This window comes from Phyllosticta capitalensis, assembly GCF_038381095.1.
Source record: "Phyllosticta capitalensis strain CBS 128856 chromosome Unknown BKA78scaffold_4, whole genome shotgun sequence".
In the NCBI taxonomy this organism is placed as follows: Eukaryota; Fungi; Ascomycota; class Dothideomycetes; order Botryosphaeriales; family Phyllostictaceae; genus Phyllosticta; species Phyllosticta capitalensis.
Genome location: NW_027117442.1, coordinates 2539272 through 2558073, shown reverse-complemented (window position 1 = coordinate 2558073; position 18802 = coordinate 2539272). Strand labels below are relative to the sequence as shown.

Below are 18802 nucleotides of genomic sequence, written 5' to 3'. Positions count from 1 at the left end.
CGTCCGACTGCTTTCTCATGGTTTGTTTTGCTCGCACGGCGACAAACGAGCTCCGGCCACGAGAGAATATTGGAATTGCTTGTGCGGATGCTTGCCGACCACAGCGGTGCAGCCATAATGTTGGCTGACATTGCTGTTGTGCAACACGCCGCGCGGCGGCCATGAGTCCAGTTGGGGTTGACCTCGGCCGCAGTAAAAATGCCGTTCAAGTACCTGCCGAAAAGGCTCCAAGGAGCCGGACAGGGTAAATGGGCTCTGGGTTTGCTCCTTGCTCCGCCTTGGTGGCCTGCTTGACACCAAGTCTATTTGGAAGTCAGATAAAGCTATTGCAGGCACCTACCCTGAAGTTGATCCGCGAAGGGCGAAGCAAGAGCAACGGTGGCCATTGTTGCCCTTATCCAGCCTCGCTGCTTGCGGACTTCGATGATGCTGCGGCGGACGAGCGCTCTGAAAGCTGACAACTGCATGTTGCACATGCCACCGAAGGCTGTGGGAAGGATTGGGCCACGTCGGTGGCCGAAAGATGATGAATGGACGGACTCTTTTGTGTCTTACCGGAGCAAATGGGCTGTATTTTTTAACGTGCATGCATTCTGCATTGTGCTCTTTTACACTCGGAGGGATGCCTGCAAGAACGAGGGTGGTGAGTCGGGGCCAGGACTGTTCCTCTCAACATGACTGGCAGGGCTGAGGTTCCCCCGGGATGGCCGGTTCGCACGAAGCAGATCAGAGTGCTCGGGGAGCCAGATCTCCAGCAGCAGAAGCAGGCGTGTCGATCGAGCCACGGTGACGGACGAGCCAGAGTAGAGTTTGGTGAGCAGTAAGCCGGCGTCTTTGTGGCCGGTTGGGACAGGCGGCGGCGCAGTGGTTTGTGTGACGTTGTCAAAGACGTCCTTCAGAAACTGGCACTCAGTTGATGAAGCTTGCTGGGACGAGGCAGTGAGGATAATATGGGACGCAGCATTGCGGCGAGAATGGGACGAGAATAAGTCGTGGTGTTGTGGGTCAGCATGGGCTATTTTTGACGACGCGGGGAACATGCTGCTGCTGTTCGGTCGAGGCCACCGAGCGCTTGTCGGCTCAACCTGACCTGAACACCACCACACCTCACTCTGGCTCTCCGTCAGCACGCACCCATCCTGGCCTCCACCATGGCAGATGGACGCCAGACGCCTGGTTCCCGTCCGCCCCGGGGGTGTCCTTGATGACCTTGGCTCCCGCCGCCAACGCCACTCCCCGGCCCTATGCTCATGGCGACTACGAAAACGTCCCTCTCTCTGTATGTGCGACGTCGCTCCCGTCACGTCTGACTGGGGCCAAAGCCCAAGGGCTCTGCAGTAACCCCATCTGTAAACCTAGATTTTCCGCTGCTTTCCTTCTCGTTTGACTCCATAAGTGCCGACTGTCTCCCTCTTGCATCTCATCCTTTCCGCACATCAACCTCGCTTCTGGTATGATTTGCATGGCCCGCTGCGTCACTGGACTGTCAGCATTCACATCCTACACCGGACCCTGGGTTAGCGACTCTGAATAGAAACTGCCGCTTACTTGGCCTTGTTGGCAAAAATGTATCCCGTCACCGAGCAAACCGTAGCTGAAATAGCTCCCTGGCCCGAACCGCCGCCATGCTTTCACGATTCACCCAGTCGAGCTCAATCAGTCACCAAACCGCCTCCGCCTACCTCCACGTCCAGCTGGATTCTTGGCACCGGAATGCGTCGACGCCCCGAATCAGTCTTCAGCCGTCGAGGGACATCGACGCCGGTCGAGGAGGTCGCTCCGGTCAGCGCGCGCTTCATTGCGCCGGAAGCGCCTCGGAAGTCGTCGAAGAGGAAACCCGGCCGTCGTCGTTTTTCAATGGAAGACAAAGCAGGAACCATTCTCCATGCCGTTCCCAAAGCAATTGCGGAAGATCTTTCTCCACGAGCCATGACGGCTGCCTTCATCAATCGGTGTATCGCTTCTCCGTCGATCAACCATTCCCGTTCGACATCTGAGGGGTCGAGTCTTGATTTGCCAGAATTGAGATCGGAAATTTATTCCATCAGCGAGGAAGCAAACGCACCTAGCGTCAATGAGAAGAAAGTACGACATTCCAATTCTCTCCCCATCGCGCCGTGTTTTCCAATTTCGCCGTTTTCCCCTCCCGACGCTCCAAAGCATCCCTTTTTGGTGAAGAAGAAAAAGAAGGCTTTCAAGAACGGTGACGACACGGAAGTTGGGGTATGGCGAGATGGCAAGGCTTACTGGATGTCCTCCCAGACCTCAATCCCCATTGTTCACCGACCCGAAGATGCGTTCATTGCCGAGTTGGACTCGAGGCCTCTGTCCGCTCACGACTCTCGGATGGAGGACAACGAATCCGGCAATCGAAGCAAACGCCCCAGCATTCAAGTCGTAATTCCTGAACAGCAACGCTTCCCGCACTTTCATTTACCAAATCCCTCCATGTCGTTGGCACCCGCCGCATCCCAAGGTCCTACGTCAGCACCACGTCCTTCGGTCGCAGGGGACTTGATTTCATCCAGGCCTGTTTCCCCTCAAGTGGCTGCCAGGCATCCGCAGGTACACAACTCCATGGTCTCGTCACTCTCATCCCAATCTCTTTTGATGAAGGCCACCACCGAAGCGCACCCAGGTCAACTGTGGGACCCAGTTGGGTACACATCATTGCGTCAGATGAGCTCGTCTACCTCCACTGCGTCGAATGGTTCTGCTCGGGACAAAGATGAGCTCTCCTCGAACTACAGCAACAGCAACCGCACTTCTGTCACCAGTGTTGACGACAACGGCGAGCCTGCCCTTCGACCAAAATCACAGGTTTATGCTGATGGTCGCACCGCAAGTCAGGCTTTCTCTGTTGGATCGCCAATCGCCGCAGGTGTCTTTGACGAATCGACACCCGCCGTAGCTGAGGTGGAAGGTTCACCAGCTCGCCGTCTCGCAAATGGCCGGTCCTCTGCTCGACAGGACCACGTCCAGTTCCCAATGGCTCATCCCGGACAGCCGTACATTCCACCAACCAAGAAACCGCACGAGGGCGCGGCACGGCGATTGATGCGGAGAGCCTCTGCCCGTCAGAAATGTTCAGTGCCGCTGACGCGACAAAACTTGGGAGCTGAAGCTGGCCCATCACGCATGGGTCCCCGCACCAAGCCGACGTCAAGCCCTACTCTCAGCGAGGCTGAGACGGCATTGGAGGAGCATCTCTGTTGCCTCAGTCCAACATCTGGCGATGGTGGTGATTGGGAGAAACCGCCGTTCCGCGAGTCTTTGCCTCCCCCGCCTCGGAAATCCTCCAAGCGAAAGTTTGTTCCCATGCCAGGATCAGTTCGTACAGGCCACCAGCCTGCACCTCAAGTAAGCGATCACGCTTTTCATGGAGTCAATCGTGTTCCGTCCTTCCGCGTTTCTCCCCTTGTGATTGGCAAAAATCGACATGCTTCTCGACGCATTCCTGTCGTTTCACAAACTGACCAAAGAAAGCAGCAGAATCGTCCGGTACCAAACGCTCGTCGGTCTGTGGAACCTCGTGACATTCGACCCGATGCTGCCGAGTCTGTACTCTGCGGCATCTTGCGCAATTGTCAGTCTCTTGATGATCTCTTCTCGCTCGCTTCCGTCAATCGTGGTTTCCACTATGTTTTCAAGAGGCACGAGTTGGAAATGATGCAGACGGTTCTCAGGAACGAGTCGCCTCCTGCGTGGGAGTTCCGCAAGGTTTCCCCTCCGTACCCAGTAGAGTTGGGTACCCCGGACAGCTCTTTTCCAGAGCCTGAGTACACCCCCACGTCTTTCTACCGCTTGCAAAAACACGACAAAATCGTGATCTCGGCCCTGAAATCGCTCGTCTTGACTCGATGCCAGTCTTTCCTTCGCCCAGAGACCGTCATGGCTCTGGCGATCGACGGGAATGAGCGAGCTCAACGCATGGACGATGCTTTCTGGCGCATTTGGACGTTCTGCAAGCTCTTCGGATGTGGGAAGAATCGCGAAGACGACGTCATTGGCCAAATTGACTGGCTTCGCGGAGGTCCTGCTGTCCACCAATCTGGCACTCGAGCAACGTTCCTGAGCGGTAACTCGATCGACCTCAGCAGCGTTCTGACCAATGCGTCTGAGCACTTTGCCAAAGGCAACCCTGGCGGTCTGTCCGCCGAGGAGCTGTATGACATGACAGAGATTTGGACTTGTCTAGGGGTGCTGCTCTCAGGCTTGGAGGGTCGGACTGCCCAAGCTCGAGAGTTTGGAGTGTTTGAGCCGACAGACATCAGGGGAGGCGACATTGACGGCGAGGAGAGAATGCTTGGTGAGTACATGCAAGGCTTTGTCTAGAGCCACGACTAACAGGTCGTAGATGAGTGGATCTACTACCTCCTCACTCTTGGCCCTGATGTGGTTTTGTACTTGGCCTCGCCATCGAACAACCCAGAGCCCGACGCTTTCCAGATTGCACAAGAGAAGGGCTGGATCAAATGGACGCCTCCCTCATTCGAGTCCAGTCGGTGCACATTCTTGAAGGAAGCCGTCTCGCGAGTTTACGAGGAGAAGATTGCTGCCATGGCAGCTATCCACCCGCGCCAGAATGTTGAAGGCAGACGTAACATGCGCGAACGCATTGCGGCACACAAAGCAGAAATCCACATGCGCAAGCGGAGTGGCCACTGCCCTCTTGTACGCATGAGCATGGAGAGACCCATCAGCGACTGGGAAGGTGTATTCCGCAGTCTTGGTGAGCCTCAGCGAACAGCGTCTTTGTGTAGCGGCAGGAGCGCAGCCCGCTACGCTCCTCTGCCACCAATGCCTGAGCTTCCGGCCATGGAAGAGAACGAGATTCGGGCAACTCTACATACCCGAAGCATCAGCGCACCTCAGCCACAGAGCCAGTTCACGAGCAACATTGGTCCGGACGTGGTTTCTCCGGTGGCTCGTCATGTCGCTCGTAGCAGCGTCGGAGGTCCCATCTCGCCTCCGAGGTCGATGTTCCCCATCTATGATGCGCATTCGTCGTTCAACACTTCTCACCCAACGGCCAACCAATCTGCAACCAGTATTGCTACGGTGTCCTCTGTTTCGACACCCGGCTCTTTCAAGTCGGCACCCACGCTCTTTCCCGAGCCGCCATCAGGAGTGTCGACTCTAGCAGACCACCATCAAAGCGCTGTTTTCCAACACCCAAAGCAATTTGAGCTTACCTCGCTGGGTGGTCTGAACAAAGCTGCGACGGACCCTGCACAGAATTCGAGTGAGAAGGCGATCTTTCGGATTGTCGAGATGGGCTTCACGGCTGAGCAAGCCAAGTACGCGTTGATGAAGACTGATCTCGGAGATGGGCTTCGGTTGGACCGGGCGGTGGAGTTGTTGCTGCGTGGTTCTTGAATGGGTTGGCAAAGGTTCGGAGGCTTGGTTTGTGTTCAGAATGGTTGATACCCACATTGAGATTGTCTCGATCTCCCTGAAATGAGTGGTTGCTGGCGCGAGGCTGATGGTTGTTTTCGATTCCGCTGCTAGTTGAGCTGGTCTTGAATTATTTGACGCTTTTTGGAGCTTGAGATACCCGACCCTCCTTTGGCAACTATTTCCTTGTTGTATTCAAAGTATTCAGGTCATCTGTTAATTCGCCCTATTGACAATTCACTCTCATAATTGGATGTATAGTTATCCACAAAGGAAAACGCATGCAAATAAAATTGTTTGTGTACTTCCATCCAAAGATGGCATCCATCACGTGCTAAAACGCACGGACGGCCAGATGACGTTCTGGAAGTTTAGGGCTGCAGTTCAACCCGCGTCGCGATTTTTGCCTACGCCCGTCACCAATTCGCGCCTCAATTGACAGCGCGCCCACGACATTCGAGTGCGTGGCCGATGGACGTCGGAAAATGCATCCATCATCTTTCCGCCATGCAGCTCCTTCGCCGGCACTTCTCAAGTTCCTGAGGGCACAAACCGCGCCGCCTTCAGCTCTTCTCTCGCCTCGCTGCGCCAAACTTTCTTCCCGAAGCAATGCGTGCTCCTTTACTGCGACTCGCCCTTCTTCGACCCTGAGCACAACGCGTGTGCTGCGAATATCGATATCCAGCTGCTCTGTCGCTCTTTCTAGCCCGTTGGTCGCTCTGCACGAAGGCGGATGCCCACCACACGCCCGTCTCTTGCCCGACCGGATTTCGCACCGCACGTTCAGCACTACAACGCCGGCTCGATCATGGATGGATTTTGCGTGGGCTAAGAAGCGCAAAGCAGCTGTTGGTCGCTTGCAGCCGGACGATTTGCCGCAACGTAAGGATGGCTTCGCTCCAGATGAAACTGGCAACATGGCGCGCGTTTTGCGGCCGATCAACGAACCTAGACTGCGATGCACGGAATTCGATGAGAATGGAAACGTTACTTTGGTAAACGGCGAGTTCAGGAAAAGCGAACTTATCGCAAAGGTACCGCCAAAGCCTGTATGAGAGCTCGAGTGCAATTGCTGATTTTACCACGATAGTATGGACTTCTTCCCCGAGATCTCCGCAAAATCGACTCCGCAATGCTGCCACACATCCTCGTCCGACCTTCTGCCATTCTGCTGAATCTACTCCATCTCCGCGTTCTGATCAAGCACAACCGAGTTCTCGTGTTTGATGCCTACGGCACGACCAACTCATACGCTCAGTCCATTTTCATGTACGACTTGGAGGGCAGACTCAGACAAAAGGATCTGCGGCAGAATGGCCATCTCCCCTACGAATTCCGTGCCCTCGAAGCTGTCCTTCTCAGCGTGACGTCCGGTCTAGAAAGCGAGTTTGAAGGTGTTCGAGAGCCTGTTGTGCGCGTGCTTCGAGAACTCGAAGAAGACATTGATCGGGACAAGCTTCGGTATCTCTTGATCTACTCCAAGAAGCTGGGCTCGTTCGAGCAACAGGCTCGCCTCGTAAGGGATGCTTTGGAGGAATTGCTCGAGGCAGACGACGACCTCTCGGCAATGTATCTGTCGGAAAAGCAAAAGGGCGCCCTTAGGCATGAGCACGAGCACACCGAAGTCGAAATGCTGCTGGAATCGTACCACAAGGTCTCAGACGAAATTGTCCAGGCTTCCGAGAACTTGGTCTCGAACATCCGCAACACCGAAGAAATGTGAGTTCTCTTGGTCGTGACTACCACAGCACTCGCCTGACATGATCTAGTGTCAAAGCAATTCTCGACGCAAACCGCAACTCGCTCATGCTTCTCGACTTAAAGTTTGCCGTATGGACGCTTGGTCTCGCGGCGGGCACTTTTATTGCGGCACTTTACGGCATGAACTTGAAGAACTTTATCGAAGAGTCCGACGCGGGCTTCTGGGGCGTCAGCATCGCATGCGCTGTCTTCACCATCATCACCACGACCTTTGGTCTCGGCAAGCTGCGCCGTGTCCAGCGCGTCTCCATGTGGGGCGAACACGGCATGCGCAATTCGGCCAAGGGCTCCTGGCGCGATCTGGGCGAGGTCGGTCCTGCTCTCATTTCTCCCAAGAACCCACGCATTCCGCCTGTTGGCGTTGGTGCAGCAGTGCCGCCATCACCAACTTTGAACAACCCTGCGGTCGATCAGCGGAGGGAGAAGTTGAGGCGCATCAGGGATGCTCATGCCGCACAGGCACATGGTGTATACGCAGAGGTGCAGGCGGCAAGGAAGGCGGGCTTGCTCAAAACCAAGGCACAATCGTTTTCAGAAGACGAGTTGCTGAAGCAGTCCGAAACCGCTGAAACGCAGCAATCTGATGATGCTTCGCAAGAGTCGTCGACGACAACACGGCCAGACGGGAAGAGTCCCGCATAGAACCCTCCAAAATCAAAAAAGGACGAAGCATTTGTCTGGAGTAGGTATAACTCTCAGCTCGACCACAGGTACAGGGAAAATCTTTGTGTTTCGCACGAGCTCGCCCCTCTACTATTACGAAAGAAGATGGATTGTTTGATACGCATGTAGAGTAGGCTGGTTGGCTGGGATTTGCATAGCGTTGGCGTTTACGGATAGTTGACTGGTAGACGGACTGGTGGAGATTCTGGTCCCTCTTGTAAATATACCAATTTCAGTGCATGTGGATATCAAAAAATAGTGACCAGATTTACATACCGTCGCCTGCAATTAACCTGTTCGGGCAGTTGTTGCTGAGTAAGCTTCGCTTAAAGATGCCTTTGTTCGAGCATCTGTCTTGCCGGCTTGTCTTCTCGGCTACGCATTCCACTCTTCCTCATCCCTAACACGCGCCATCCAAACAGACTTCGCGTCGCACTACGCATACGACACTTGATCTTCCGACTCCTTCTGCTAGCTGGTCCTCTCCTTCATTCGTTCTGTTTGCGCGTTCTCGCAACGTGACAAAGCCACGCGACCAGGCAAAATGCCGCTCACACCCATCAAAGTAAGAGGCAGAAAGCACCCGTCGACTGCCAACGGCTTGAGCAAACTGCGCGGACGCGGCCGACCGCTCAAGCGCCAAACCATCTCATCGGCATCCACCACGGACGCCGAAGCCGAGTCGCGGAATGGAGGCGACGGCAATCCCAAGAAACGCAGAAAAACCCGGCACGTGCGGACGCTGGCGCCGCTGGAGAACCTGCCCACGGAAATCCTGCAAGACATCTTTTTCCGCAGCCGCAACGCGGATCTCATGTTTGCAAGCAAGGCCGTCATGCAGAAGCTGGAGAATAGTGAACACGTTAAGATCGAGTTCTGCTTCAGCACGCTGTTCTGGCCTATCATCAATGGCGAGGTCGATCCGGATCTCAACAATCGACCTGACCCGGATGACGATGATGTCGAGGAAAGCCTGTTGGCTGATGCTCAATCGCGTCTCCTCTCTTGCCGCTTCTTCACCGTAGATTTCTTTTACGATTACCAGCTGAAGGCTTACGAGAAGTGGAACACTTTGCACGCCACCTCGCGCCCGGGTCGAGTTGTGTCGAAACCCGTCCTCTACTGCGCCGAGAAAGACAACCAGAACTTCGACTCTGCAATCCAGGATTATGATTACATACTGACCTGCGGACTATGTCATCTAACCACGGGGAGACTCACATCGGAACCCACAGGTCAAGCAATACTACGTGATGGCACCAGAGCCTTCCGCTGGCGCCTGGAACCCATCGCTTTTCACCCCTCCGCTCAAATCCCGGTCAAATTCTTCCGCCAGTGTGCCGACTTAGAGCCTGAAGACGGGATGGATCCTACTGACAGTCCACTCGAGATCTTGGGACTCATTCGACGAGGACCATACGAGATCTTGGGACTCCTTCGACGAGGGCTGCGCCTGAGAATGCCAGTGACGGGAGATGGCTTCGACGACTTGATGCGCGACATGGTACGCACCGGTAACATCCACATCATATCATTAATGATTTGGTTCCGGATCTTTGAGCCAACCGTGGACACGTCTCTTCCGTCGGACATGCTACGCATTCTCGTCACCGAGGGAAACTGCCCCAGGCCTATAATTCAAGATATTCTGGCTAGCGGGGCCCATGAAAAGATTCGACCGTCACAAGACGACCTGCTGGACCCAGCGATATGGGCTTGGGCCGACAGGAACGGTGACACTGGCCAGTGGCTGAAGCAAAAGTTGAAGGAAAGCCTCGATGCTCCTTGAAGGGGGTTTCTCAACTCTAGGGATGAGGATCAGCTTTTGATTCCATCGCGGCACACGAATAAATGCTCAACCCAACAAACTCTTACCATGGGGCGCATCAATTCAGTGGTTCTGACAACGGATGAGCGATTCTTGCTTCGACTCTCACGCCATTACAAATCCCGAACTTGGCTCCGAGAATCAGCAAAAGTCATTCGCAGCCATTCAAGAGCTCAATGAAAGAGGCGGGCTCCTGTTGTTCACTCATCGAATTCTCAACTTCACCGCAAATCTATCCAGAGGGAGTCAGGTGGCAGGTTTCCAGGCCTTCGAATCGAGGTCACGCACAGGGTGCATGGAATAATGGTGGAGTTTGGAGATTGTATGAAGGCAGACAGTCAGGAGAGAGTATGATACCCATTTAGATGCAGACAGACGACCAAACTGGTCTTCGGACCCTCTTTGTCCCTCGCATCCATGCATGACAAACGGGCGGTAGGATAAAGAGGCAAGGAGCACTCAACATCCTTCAAGAGATGGATGGAGATTGAAACAAGCGTTCAGCCCTTGTATCTAGACAAGGAGTATTCAATATCTTCAGGTGGAGGCAGGTATAGAGCCATCGGCTTTGACGACCATCAATCAGTGTTCCCCACCCGCCCCCTTCATCAGCTTCTCAGCCCTCTCCACCCACTCCTTCGCCACACCCTGGAGTCCACTGCCATCCGTCCCCTCGCCAAACATCTCCCGCGTCACCAGGTCTCTTACGACGCCTAGGCGCTCCTCCAGAGTCTTTTCATCTTTCTCCCCCTCTTTCCGCCGGCCCAACACACCCGCATTCCTCGTCGACGGTATCCGCATCATCTCCGTCTCAACCTCATACTCCACAGCCGCCGCCAAGCGCGCAACCCACGCCGTCAACGAGGCATAAGCGGAAGGCTGCTTGCCATCCTTGCGAGGAACGATCGTGCCTGTCTTCCCGTCTGCGTTTTCGCCATGCGGGGGATTCACGGCGACCTTCCCAGATGCCGGCGCGCGGAACTTGGCGCCGTTGAAATTGTGGCTACAGCAGGGGATGGCGAGGAAAGGCGACGCGGACAGCGATGCGAGCAGCGGCGTCCACGGCGTCAGCTCGTCGGCGTGGTTGCTGATGATGAAGGTGCCGGGCGGGAAGATGCCGTTGTGGAAGTGGTGGTCTTTTCCGTCTTGTCTTTCCAATGATGCGGCCGACTCTGGATCGCCAGCGGGGTCTTGAGCCGAGTGCGAAGGCAGCATGCGCGTGAAAACCTCAGGAACAAGCACCATCTCTTTGAGATGCGCCTGTACGGATTCTGGGAACGTATCCCACGTCTTCCTCCGCCGCGCATCGAAGCCCCACCCGCGGTACCCCTCGCTCAGGAGAATGTAGACCAGCAGCCCGTTGCCACAGCCAATATCCACAAACCCAGGAAAGGGGGGCTTCTTCTTCTCCTCTCCCTCCCCACCAAAATCATACACGGCCTTCCACACCTCAATCAAAAAGCTCGCAATGCCCAAATCCTCAAACACGTGCTTGCCCGCCGGCGTCTGCTCGACCCACCCCTCGATCAGGCGCTTCGCGTACCGCGCCTTGAGGTCCGTGTACGTGTCCTGGAAGGCGGCCTGCGGCACGACGACGTCGTGGTGCACGCGCTTCTTGTAGCCCGCCTTCTGCCCGAGGCTGTGCTTGTTGATGAGAGTGAGGAGTGCCAGCGCCGTGCGCCGCAGCCGCGTGGTCAGTTCGGTTGAGGGGAAGAGCCGGTAGTGCAGCGAGAAGGTGCCGGTTGCCGTTGCTGCTGAGGGGTTGGATGGGTCTGAGGGGAAGCTGTGCAGGAAAGCTAGTGCTTGCACAGTGGGGTGGTAGAAGGGTACGTCCTCCGGCCTTTCGGCGTGCGGAAGGTAAATGACGAGATTCTCCTCCGTCCCCGTCGCTTCGTCGCGCCGCCGAAAAATGTGGCATGTCTGCACGAGAGGGTCGTCGCGCTGAGGGTTGCGCGGGATCATGCGCCTCACAATCGTCTGCTCAAGTCCAAATCCAGGGACCTCGCACGGCAGCGGACGGTACTCTGCCTTGATGTGCTGGACGAACTTGCCTTCGGGGTCGTTGAAGCTGTCGTAGAAGATTTCGGCCCGGAAGAGATACGTCGATGCTATGTCGGGATGTTTGATGAGGTTGAGCATTACGGTCTGGAAGTATGAGGGCTCGAAGGAGACGGGTATTGAGAGCATCGATGTCCATGTTTCGCCTGGGAGAGAGAATGTTGGCGCATCGTTGGAGAGGTCGCGCGGGTCGAAGAGTTTGCTGCTTTTCCCTTGTTCTTCATTGACGTTTCCTTGCTCTTTTGTTCCACTCATACTTTGGTTCTTTTAGGACAGCCGGGAACTTGACTCGATGCGTTATAGGTGGTGGGCCTCTGAAATTCTTGACTGCTTATTGAGTGGTTGGTTGTAGATGGTCGAGTCGAGGTTTGAGGTTGTGGACCAAATTTAGTCGTGGCCGCTTCATCCCAAGCTCTCCTAGGTTCAATATCACTACATATGGGCTTCAGCGGAGTGACACGACTTCTTAGGAGTCCGAATACATCACATGCCCTACAACACATAATATGGGATATTTGGTGATTTCGAAACGTATGGATTTTCTTCTATGAGCAAATCTACTTGATTGGAGGATCCAAGCTTGTTTGCAAAGACCGCTCAAGCATCAAGCTCGAGACTCTCCAAGAGCTTGTCAATCTTTCCAAGCAAGATTTGGTAATTTATTGCATCCTGGGCGAACTCATCGCCCGCAACTTCACCATCCAAGGTGCGGATATTCCCATCGCCCAACTGCAGCTTTTCCAGAGCGTCCACTGGAGTTTGACCATTGGCATCGGCATTATCGCCTTCTTCCAGTTTGCCGTCTGCAGCAGCAATGGCGGCAGCCGCAGTGGACGAGATCTCGTTCTCCTCGTCCATCATTTCGTCGAGACCAGCTTCTTCGAAACGCAGCCTGAAGCGCTCGGAAAGATAGTAACGGATATCATCAATTAGTTCGACGGTATCCGTCTCTTGACGCGCCTTGACTCTTGCCGCAGACTCTTTGACCAATTCTGCGAATTCCTCCTGATCAATGAAGCGTTCGAGACGGTAGGCAATATAGCGCGCGCCGAATTCTTCCAGTCGCTGCACGCGTGTATCCCAGCCCGCTCTAACAACATCGTAGACGTCGATCGCCTCGTCTTGCGTCAACTCGCCGCGAGGGTTCTCGGACTCGACCACTGACATGGCACCATTTCCAAGCGTGCTGATGATTTGAGCAGCTCGTACTTTGAGCTTGTCGAGCCAGAGAAGATCCGCGGCGAAGAGGACATCAATTGCTACATCGAGAGGGAAGTCTGCTCGTTCAGTATACATGAACGTGAGGACAATCTCAAGAACTTGTGGCGAGCAGTCGATCGGAATGATTTGTAAATGCGGGGTCTCCTGAGCCTCGCGGAAAGAAGAAGAGAACATTGTTTGGAAGAATTCCGAGCGGATAAGCATGGCACGATGCGCCGGGAACAGTACGGATTTGCGTGTCTGGCGGGGTCCAACTGGTGAGTGCGCTATCCGGGTACTTGGGCCAATGGGAATTCCGTTGAGCGGTCCCTCGGTGTTCCGTACCGGTGCAGCGTCCGAGTCAGGCGTGGATGGTGCAGGTGTGTTGTCATCATCGTCGAAATCGTCTTCGTCGGCGCGGAGGAGGACGTCGGCAAAAATGCCATTGTCCCGATCCCATTTTACGGTGTCCGCTTTGTCTGTATCCACGGTAATCTTGTGCTTGAGCAAGTTTTCTCTGAACCACCTTTCCAACTGATTTCGCCCTTTGTTTAGCTCATCGGTGCGTCTCTGACGTGCCAGCCGCCTGTCGCCGCTCTCCAGAATGTGATCGAAAAGATAGTCCATTTCCAGGATTTTTCCAAGTCGATCCACTCCTGCCAGGATGAGTTTCTCCTCTTCACCGCCCCCGAGCTTCGTGTTGTAATCGGCAAAGTACAAGTGCCGAATCACGATTTCCAGCGATTCGGCGGGCACCTTGTCCGATTCAAACTTGACCGTCTTCATTTCTGGTTTGTCTGCAAACTTGCCGGCGAAGTGGAGTGATCGAGCTGACAAGATAAACTTGTGGAGATCCAGGGCGCTGTCCCTCGTGATGACGGTAATATCGGTCGTTTTGGGAGTGTCCTTGGTCAAGAGGGATGCAATGTGGGCCGCGAGCGGTTGCAGAGGATCGGTCGATTTCGAGTAATCGTAGGACAATAGCAGGTTGCGGATGCGGTCATTGAGGGCGTTGTAGAGGCAACGCTCGCCTTGAAAAGTGTCGCGCTCGCAAAGCGCTCCAGATTCAAGGAGATGCTGAACGACTTCATAGTGTCCGCAAAGACTGGCCTTGCAAAGCAGCTGTTAGCCAGCTAAGCAACAGACATCGAGCACAGCTGCTCACCAGAATCAGAGGAGTGTAGTCGTATTGATCCCGAGCATTGAGATTCACCCCCTTCGAAATCTGCTCCTGGCATATCTTGAGGTCGCCCCTTCGACAAGCTTCACATAGGATGCGAAAGTCATCGCTCATGTCAAGCGGATTGTCCTCTTTGAGCTTGCCAGCCCGAATGGCCTGGTTCTCCTCGTAAAGGGAAGCTTCGAGCTCGTACTTGGCGACGACCATCTTGGCTACGGCTCAGAAATGGCATGGAGGAAATGCGAAAGATGGACGAAGTGGCGTATCGGTGATGCGGGAGTTAGGGCCGATGACATAATCCGGGTCGCAGCAAAAGAGGCCACTGGCAGCGACGCGGGGCAGGGTCAAGGGTGCCGGTCATGTCGAGGCCGGATGGATGAGACGATGCATCTCTCGAGAGGTCGGAAAAACAGTCATGAATGTAGGAGCGCGAGAGTTGTTGAAATTCACGTCGACGACTCAGCGAGCGGCGCAGGTCGATGGGGTGCAATGGTTCGGTCTTGTTTCTTCAACCCCGCGGACCCCGACATCCCGACGTCCGACCCTGGCACGCGCCAGACACTTGGCAGCGGCACGTGCCGGTGGAGCCATGACGCTTTCGGCCTCCCGTCACTCACGTGACTATTCATTTCCCCGGTGACGGGTGTAAACATCAACAGCTGGCAGCCAACAACCACTTTTTCGGTCTCCATCACCGCACACCTCTACTAACCAAGCAGCATGTTTTGAACCCCCACCACATCCCTCCTCCGCCGACTCTTACAGACAAGCATCTATCAACATGACTGACGACGAAAAGTACGATGTTCTTGAAAAAATTGGTGCGCTGCCTTTTCAATCTTGGGGCGCATCGCAGGCTAATCACCGCGCTATAGGTCAAGGCTCCTTTGGCATCATCCGAAAGGTGCGCCGAAAGTCGGACGGCTATGTCAGTACCCCAACATCAATCCCCTCCGCAGTCACCTCCAGCATGTTGCTCATTCATCCGAACAGGTCCTCTGCCGCAAAGAGATTAGCTACTCGAAAATGTCGGCCAAGGAAAAGGAACAGCTGCAGGCCGAGCTGTCAATCCTGAAAGAACTCCGTCACCCCAACATCGTCGCCTATATCGACAGGGTCCATCTCAAATCCTCGCACGACCTACACGTCTACATGGAATATTGCGGCAATGGCGACCTGGGGCAGGTCATCAAGAAGCTCAAGTCGAAGCGCCAGTACGCCGACGAAGAATTTGTGTGGAGCATCTTCTCGCAAATAGTGTGCGCCCTTTACAGGTGCCACTACGGCGACGATCCGCCAGAGGCTGGAAAGAACGTCATGGGTCTGGGCAACGACGCCATCCCCAACAGGGACAAGCAAAAGAATCTCATGATTCTGCACAGAGATCTCAAGCCGGAGAATGGTAAAGTTGCCAAATTCGGACGACAAGCTGTGGCTAATCCAGAGCAGTGTTTCTCGGCGCGGACAACTCGGTCAAGCTCGGCGACTTTGGACTTTCCAAGATCATGCAGTCGCATGACTTTGCCTCGACCTACGTCGGTACGCCGTACTATATGTCTCCAGAGATTTGCATGTCAGAAAAGTATACTTTGTATTCGGACATCTGGGCATTAGGATGCATCATCTACGAACTATGCGCTCAGAGGCCCCCTTTCGATGCCAAGACTCACTTTGAGCTCATTCAAAAAATCCGTCGCGGCCACTTCGACCCCTTGCCGGACATTTACTCTCCTGACCTTAAAAAGGTCGTCGCCAGCTGTCTCAATGTAAACTCGGGCAAGAGACCAGAGACTGCGCAGTTGCTCAACTTGCCAATCGTCAAATTGATGCGCAAGGAGCAAGAGGTCGTCCAGTTGGGTCAGCTGTTGAAGAGGGAAAGAGATTTGGTCAAGCAAAAGGAAGCAGAGTTCAACAAGAAGCTTGGGTCTTCAGAGCAAGAGAAGGAGGCGATGCGTTTCGACATTGAGGCTCAACTTCGCCGCGAGTGGGAAGTCAAGGCGCGCTTGGAGATCGACCAGCACGTCAGCAGAGAGTTTGAGAGGTTGCGCAAGTCGTTTGATGCTGAAGTTGAAAAGCAAGTGTCACAACAAGTAGACGCACGCATGCACGCATGGAAATTGCAGCAGAATAGCAGCGAAGCCGAACGATCTTCGACCCCAACTCTCGACGCTTCCGAGCCTCACAAGTCCTGCAGCACTTTGGGTGAGCAGTCCGACTTTCCATCACAGACCGACATCTCCTCCTACTCTCTGGAATCTCCTGGTCCTTCGAAACCCAAGGCAGAAACGCCCAACAAGCAGCGCCCTCCACGCCAGGCGTTTCAACGTGCTCACACCACGGCCTTCAACGAAGTGGCAGCATCGCCAATGGATATCCAAATGGCGGATCCATCTCCCATTTCCCTTGCTGGTCTCTCCCTGAGCCCGCGTCGCAATCAGCAAACGGCTGAGCCCAAAATTCGCCGCACCCTCTTCACCGCCGTCGGCGGCGCTGATCGATGGCAGCCAACAAACATGTCTGACCCGGCTTCTCCCTCGCAAATTCCCGACAGCCCAACCTCATCAGAAGATGAAATGGAGGATGATGGCATGCCCACACTCCCCTCACCCACACGCGTGCGCAGCGTAGCCAACTTGCGCAAACCAGACAATGACCCATTCAAGGTAATTGCCGCAGGAAACAATGCCGCACAAAACACGGCAACGCAGCTCATGCTCAACCGCCGCGCAAACTTCAAGTCTAACATCCTGCCCCAACGTAACCCAACCGCTCCCAACGCTGCCCTCGCGAATCTTCGTGCCGGTGGAGCAGGCAACGCTGGATCCACCCAACCGGCAGTGCGTCCGCGTCCTACAAGCACCGTTCCCATTGTTGCGACCTCGCCGCAGCGCAAGAAGACCACACCCCCGGCCACGGAGACTGCCGAGCCCGGCTTCCGCAGTAAGAAGGGTGCCATGTCGGGTCTGCGCAGAGATGTTCTCAACAATGCCGCCATGACTGGTCGCACGCTGGTCGAGCTGGCTAACAACAAGGTGAACAAGGCCAACAGTGACGGAGCTCGGAGATCAAGCAGCGACACCGGCAGCGAGAATGAAGGACCTGCTGGCCCCCCGGGCAGGAAGGGCAGTGAGGTCTACATCGAGAAGAAGAAGGGAGGTGTAGCCAACTGGAGCTGGAGTCTTGAGGATCCAGAAGAGTGCCCCAGTCCCTTTTTGAGGAAGGGCACTGGTGGTGTCAAGGGCTTGGCGGCAGGCATGAGATGAAGAGTTGGACCTCCAGCTGCGGTTGGGTAAGGGGATCGGAGACCAAAGCGGTCGAGTAGGGGTGGAGGTATCGGGACGGACATGCTGCACGGTTTCCCTTGTCTCCTTGTCACACTCACTCTGCCCGGCTACACCTTCGCTTATTCGCCTCTGGGTAAGAACTCCACGAGGCAATCATCCTCGCGCTCCTTCAACCCCATTCCCCTTTTCCTTTGTCCCAGACTTGCCCCGCACGCATCACATCATCAAAGCATGAACAAAAGTCATTCATCAGTAACGACACGACGGCGGTTGAGGAACCTACCCCTAATCCGCACCCCTCATCCAGCCACCATACACACAGCCATTCACCTTTTTCTTTCCCCTTGGTTTTCGCTGTCTCATACTGTTCTCTCTTACATACCACCACCGTGGGTCGCACACTGCGCTTTCCCCTGGCTTACTCTTACCAAAAAGATAAGAGCCGGGGTGGATGGCATCGGTGGCAGCAGTCCCACGCTGCATTGGCTTCGACTTTCATACGATTCGGCTTCATTCGGTTGCTTCTTCTTGTCCTTCACCCTCTCATTAGTAAGGCGTAATGGCGTTGTATTGGAGAGCGGACTCCCGGACTGGACTGGGTTGGATCGGGCTGGATTGGAAAGGGAGGGAAGGCAGTAGTGGATAGGATACCATTTTTGCCTTGGTTGCCTTGGCTTCTCATCAAATTTCTCATCCAAACTTGGTTCTGCTCTGTTGCTGATTTGTGTGTGCATTCAATTGCGCTAGAGATTCCACTGAGAGAACATTCATCGCGACTATATTACCCCATCTTTCCAGCACTGTAAGCGTACAAAATCGACTCATCCCCACCTCACTGGCGTGCTTGGGAGCACAAGGAGGCTCCGTGACTTTTTGCCCCTAAATACCCAACTGGGCATGAAGTCCAGTGGACCGGCGTTCGAATCGCTGTTGGCGCTGTTCTTTTGTTGCGTGAAGAGGGTCAGATATACCTTGTGTGAAGGGAGGAGGAGGAGGGGGAGGAGGCACCAGCAGGTGACAAAAGAATTCAACCTAGGCATGGTCCCAAGTCGTCACTCACTCAGACGCAGACGCTTGAATGCTCCTTGTAACCCTCTGCTAAGAGAGAGAATGCCCTCTATCTCCGAGGCATCAGGAGCTTGAGGACTCCCCGTATCCATGTATTCTTACTTGGCATTAGGAGATCTTAGGATTGACATCTGGATTAGGACTAGTCTCATGAAGGTATGGATTGGGGGAAGGAGATAGGGGAAGCACGAGGAGAGTTGTGGTGAAGAAGGTAATGGAATCTAAGAGAAAAGGCTGAGGTGGGATTGGGACGCATGAATGCTCCCTAGAAGTGCGCGAACGGACTTGGAATTTTAGCACGGATGGAGCAGGCGGTAGGCACGAATGCTCCCTGGGAGCGCGCATGAGGACTTTGAACCTTTC

The 18802-nt window shown here is 54.7% G+C and overlaps 6 protein-coding genes across 6 annotated transcripts; 4 read left to right on the top strand and 2 right to left on the bottom strand.

The window, feature by feature from the left end:
* The first annotated feature begins 1084 nt into the window (after nucleotides 1–1084).
* On the top strand, nucleotides 1085–5653 carry BKA78DRAFT_312647 (uncharacterized protein). Its single transcript, XM_066888323.1, has 3 exons — nucleotides 1085–2085; nucleotides 2263–4309; nucleotides 4358–5653. Exons 1-3 carry the CDS (start codon nucleotides 1567–1569, stop codon nucleotides 5377–5379), a joined length of 3588 nt encoding a protein of 1195 aa, XP_066745867.1. The 5' UTR covers nucleotides 1085–1566; the 3' UTR covers nucleotides 5380–5653.
* Nucleotides 5654–6209: 556 nt separating this feature from the next.
* Nucleotides 6210–7800, top strand: BKA78DRAFT_352277 (inner membrane magnesium transporter MRS2, mitochondrial precursor; the record flags this gene model as incomplete). The annotated part of the gene is made up of 3 exons (XM_066891323.1): nucleotides 6210–6431; nucleotides 6488–7116; nucleotides 7167–7800. The coding sequence occupies 3 exons, from the start codon at nucleotides 6210–6212 to the stop codon at nucleotides 7798–7800; spliced, it is 1485 nt and encodes a 494-aa protein (XP_066745866.1).
* A 565-nt stretch (nucleotides 7801–8365) lies between these two features.
* BKA78DRAFT_295017 (uncharacterized protein) lies at nucleotides 8366–9610 on the top strand (the record flags this gene model as incomplete). The annotated part of the gene is made up of 1 exon (XM_066886424.1): nucleotides 8366–9610. The coding sequence occupies one exon, from the start codon at nucleotides 8366–8368 to the stop codon at nucleotides 9608–9610; it is 1245 nt and encodes a 414-aa protein (XP_066745865.1).
* A 621-nt stretch (nucleotides 9611–10231) lies between these two features.
* BKA78DRAFT_281655 (uncharacterized protein) lies at nucleotides 10232–12208 on the bottom strand (the record flags this gene model as incomplete). Its single annotated transcript, XM_066885635.1, has 3 exons — nucleotides 10877–12208; nucleotides 10607–10819; nucleotides 10232–10540 (listed from the first exon to the last, which is right to left on the bottom strand). The coding sequence occupies exons 1-3, from the start codon at nucleotides 11960–11962 to the stop codon at nucleotides 10232–10234; spliced, it is 1608 nt and encodes a 535-aa protein (XP_066745864.1). The 5' UTR covers nucleotides 11963–12208.
* A 13-nt stretch (nucleotides 12209–12221) lies between these two features.
* Nucleotides 12222–14562, bottom strand: BKA78DRAFT_312641 (uncharacterized protein). Its single transcript, XM_066888322.1, has 2 exons — nucleotides 14073–14562; nucleotides 12222–14017 (listed from the first exon to the last, which is right to left on the bottom strand). The coding sequence occupies exons 1-2, from the start codon at nucleotides 14292–14294 to the stop codon at nucleotides 12305–12307; spliced, it is 1935 nt and encodes a 644-aa protein (XP_066745863.1). The 5' UTR covers nucleotides 14295–14562; the 3' UTR covers nucleotides 12222–12304.
* Nucleotides 14563–14868: 306 nt separating this feature from the next.
* On the top strand, nucleotides 14869–17350 carry BKA78DRAFT_250312 (kinase-like domain-containing protein; the record flags this gene model as incomplete). The annotated part of the gene is made up of 4 exons (XM_066884556.1): nucleotides 14869–14908; nucleotides 14963–15015; nucleotides 15081–15489; nucleotides 15537–17350. The coding sequence occupies 4 exons, from the start codon at nucleotides 14869–14871 to the stop codon at nucleotides 17348–17350; spliced, it is 2316 nt and encodes a 771-aa protein (XP_066745862.1).
* Between the last annotated feature and the right edge of the window lie 1452 nt (nucleotides 17351–18802).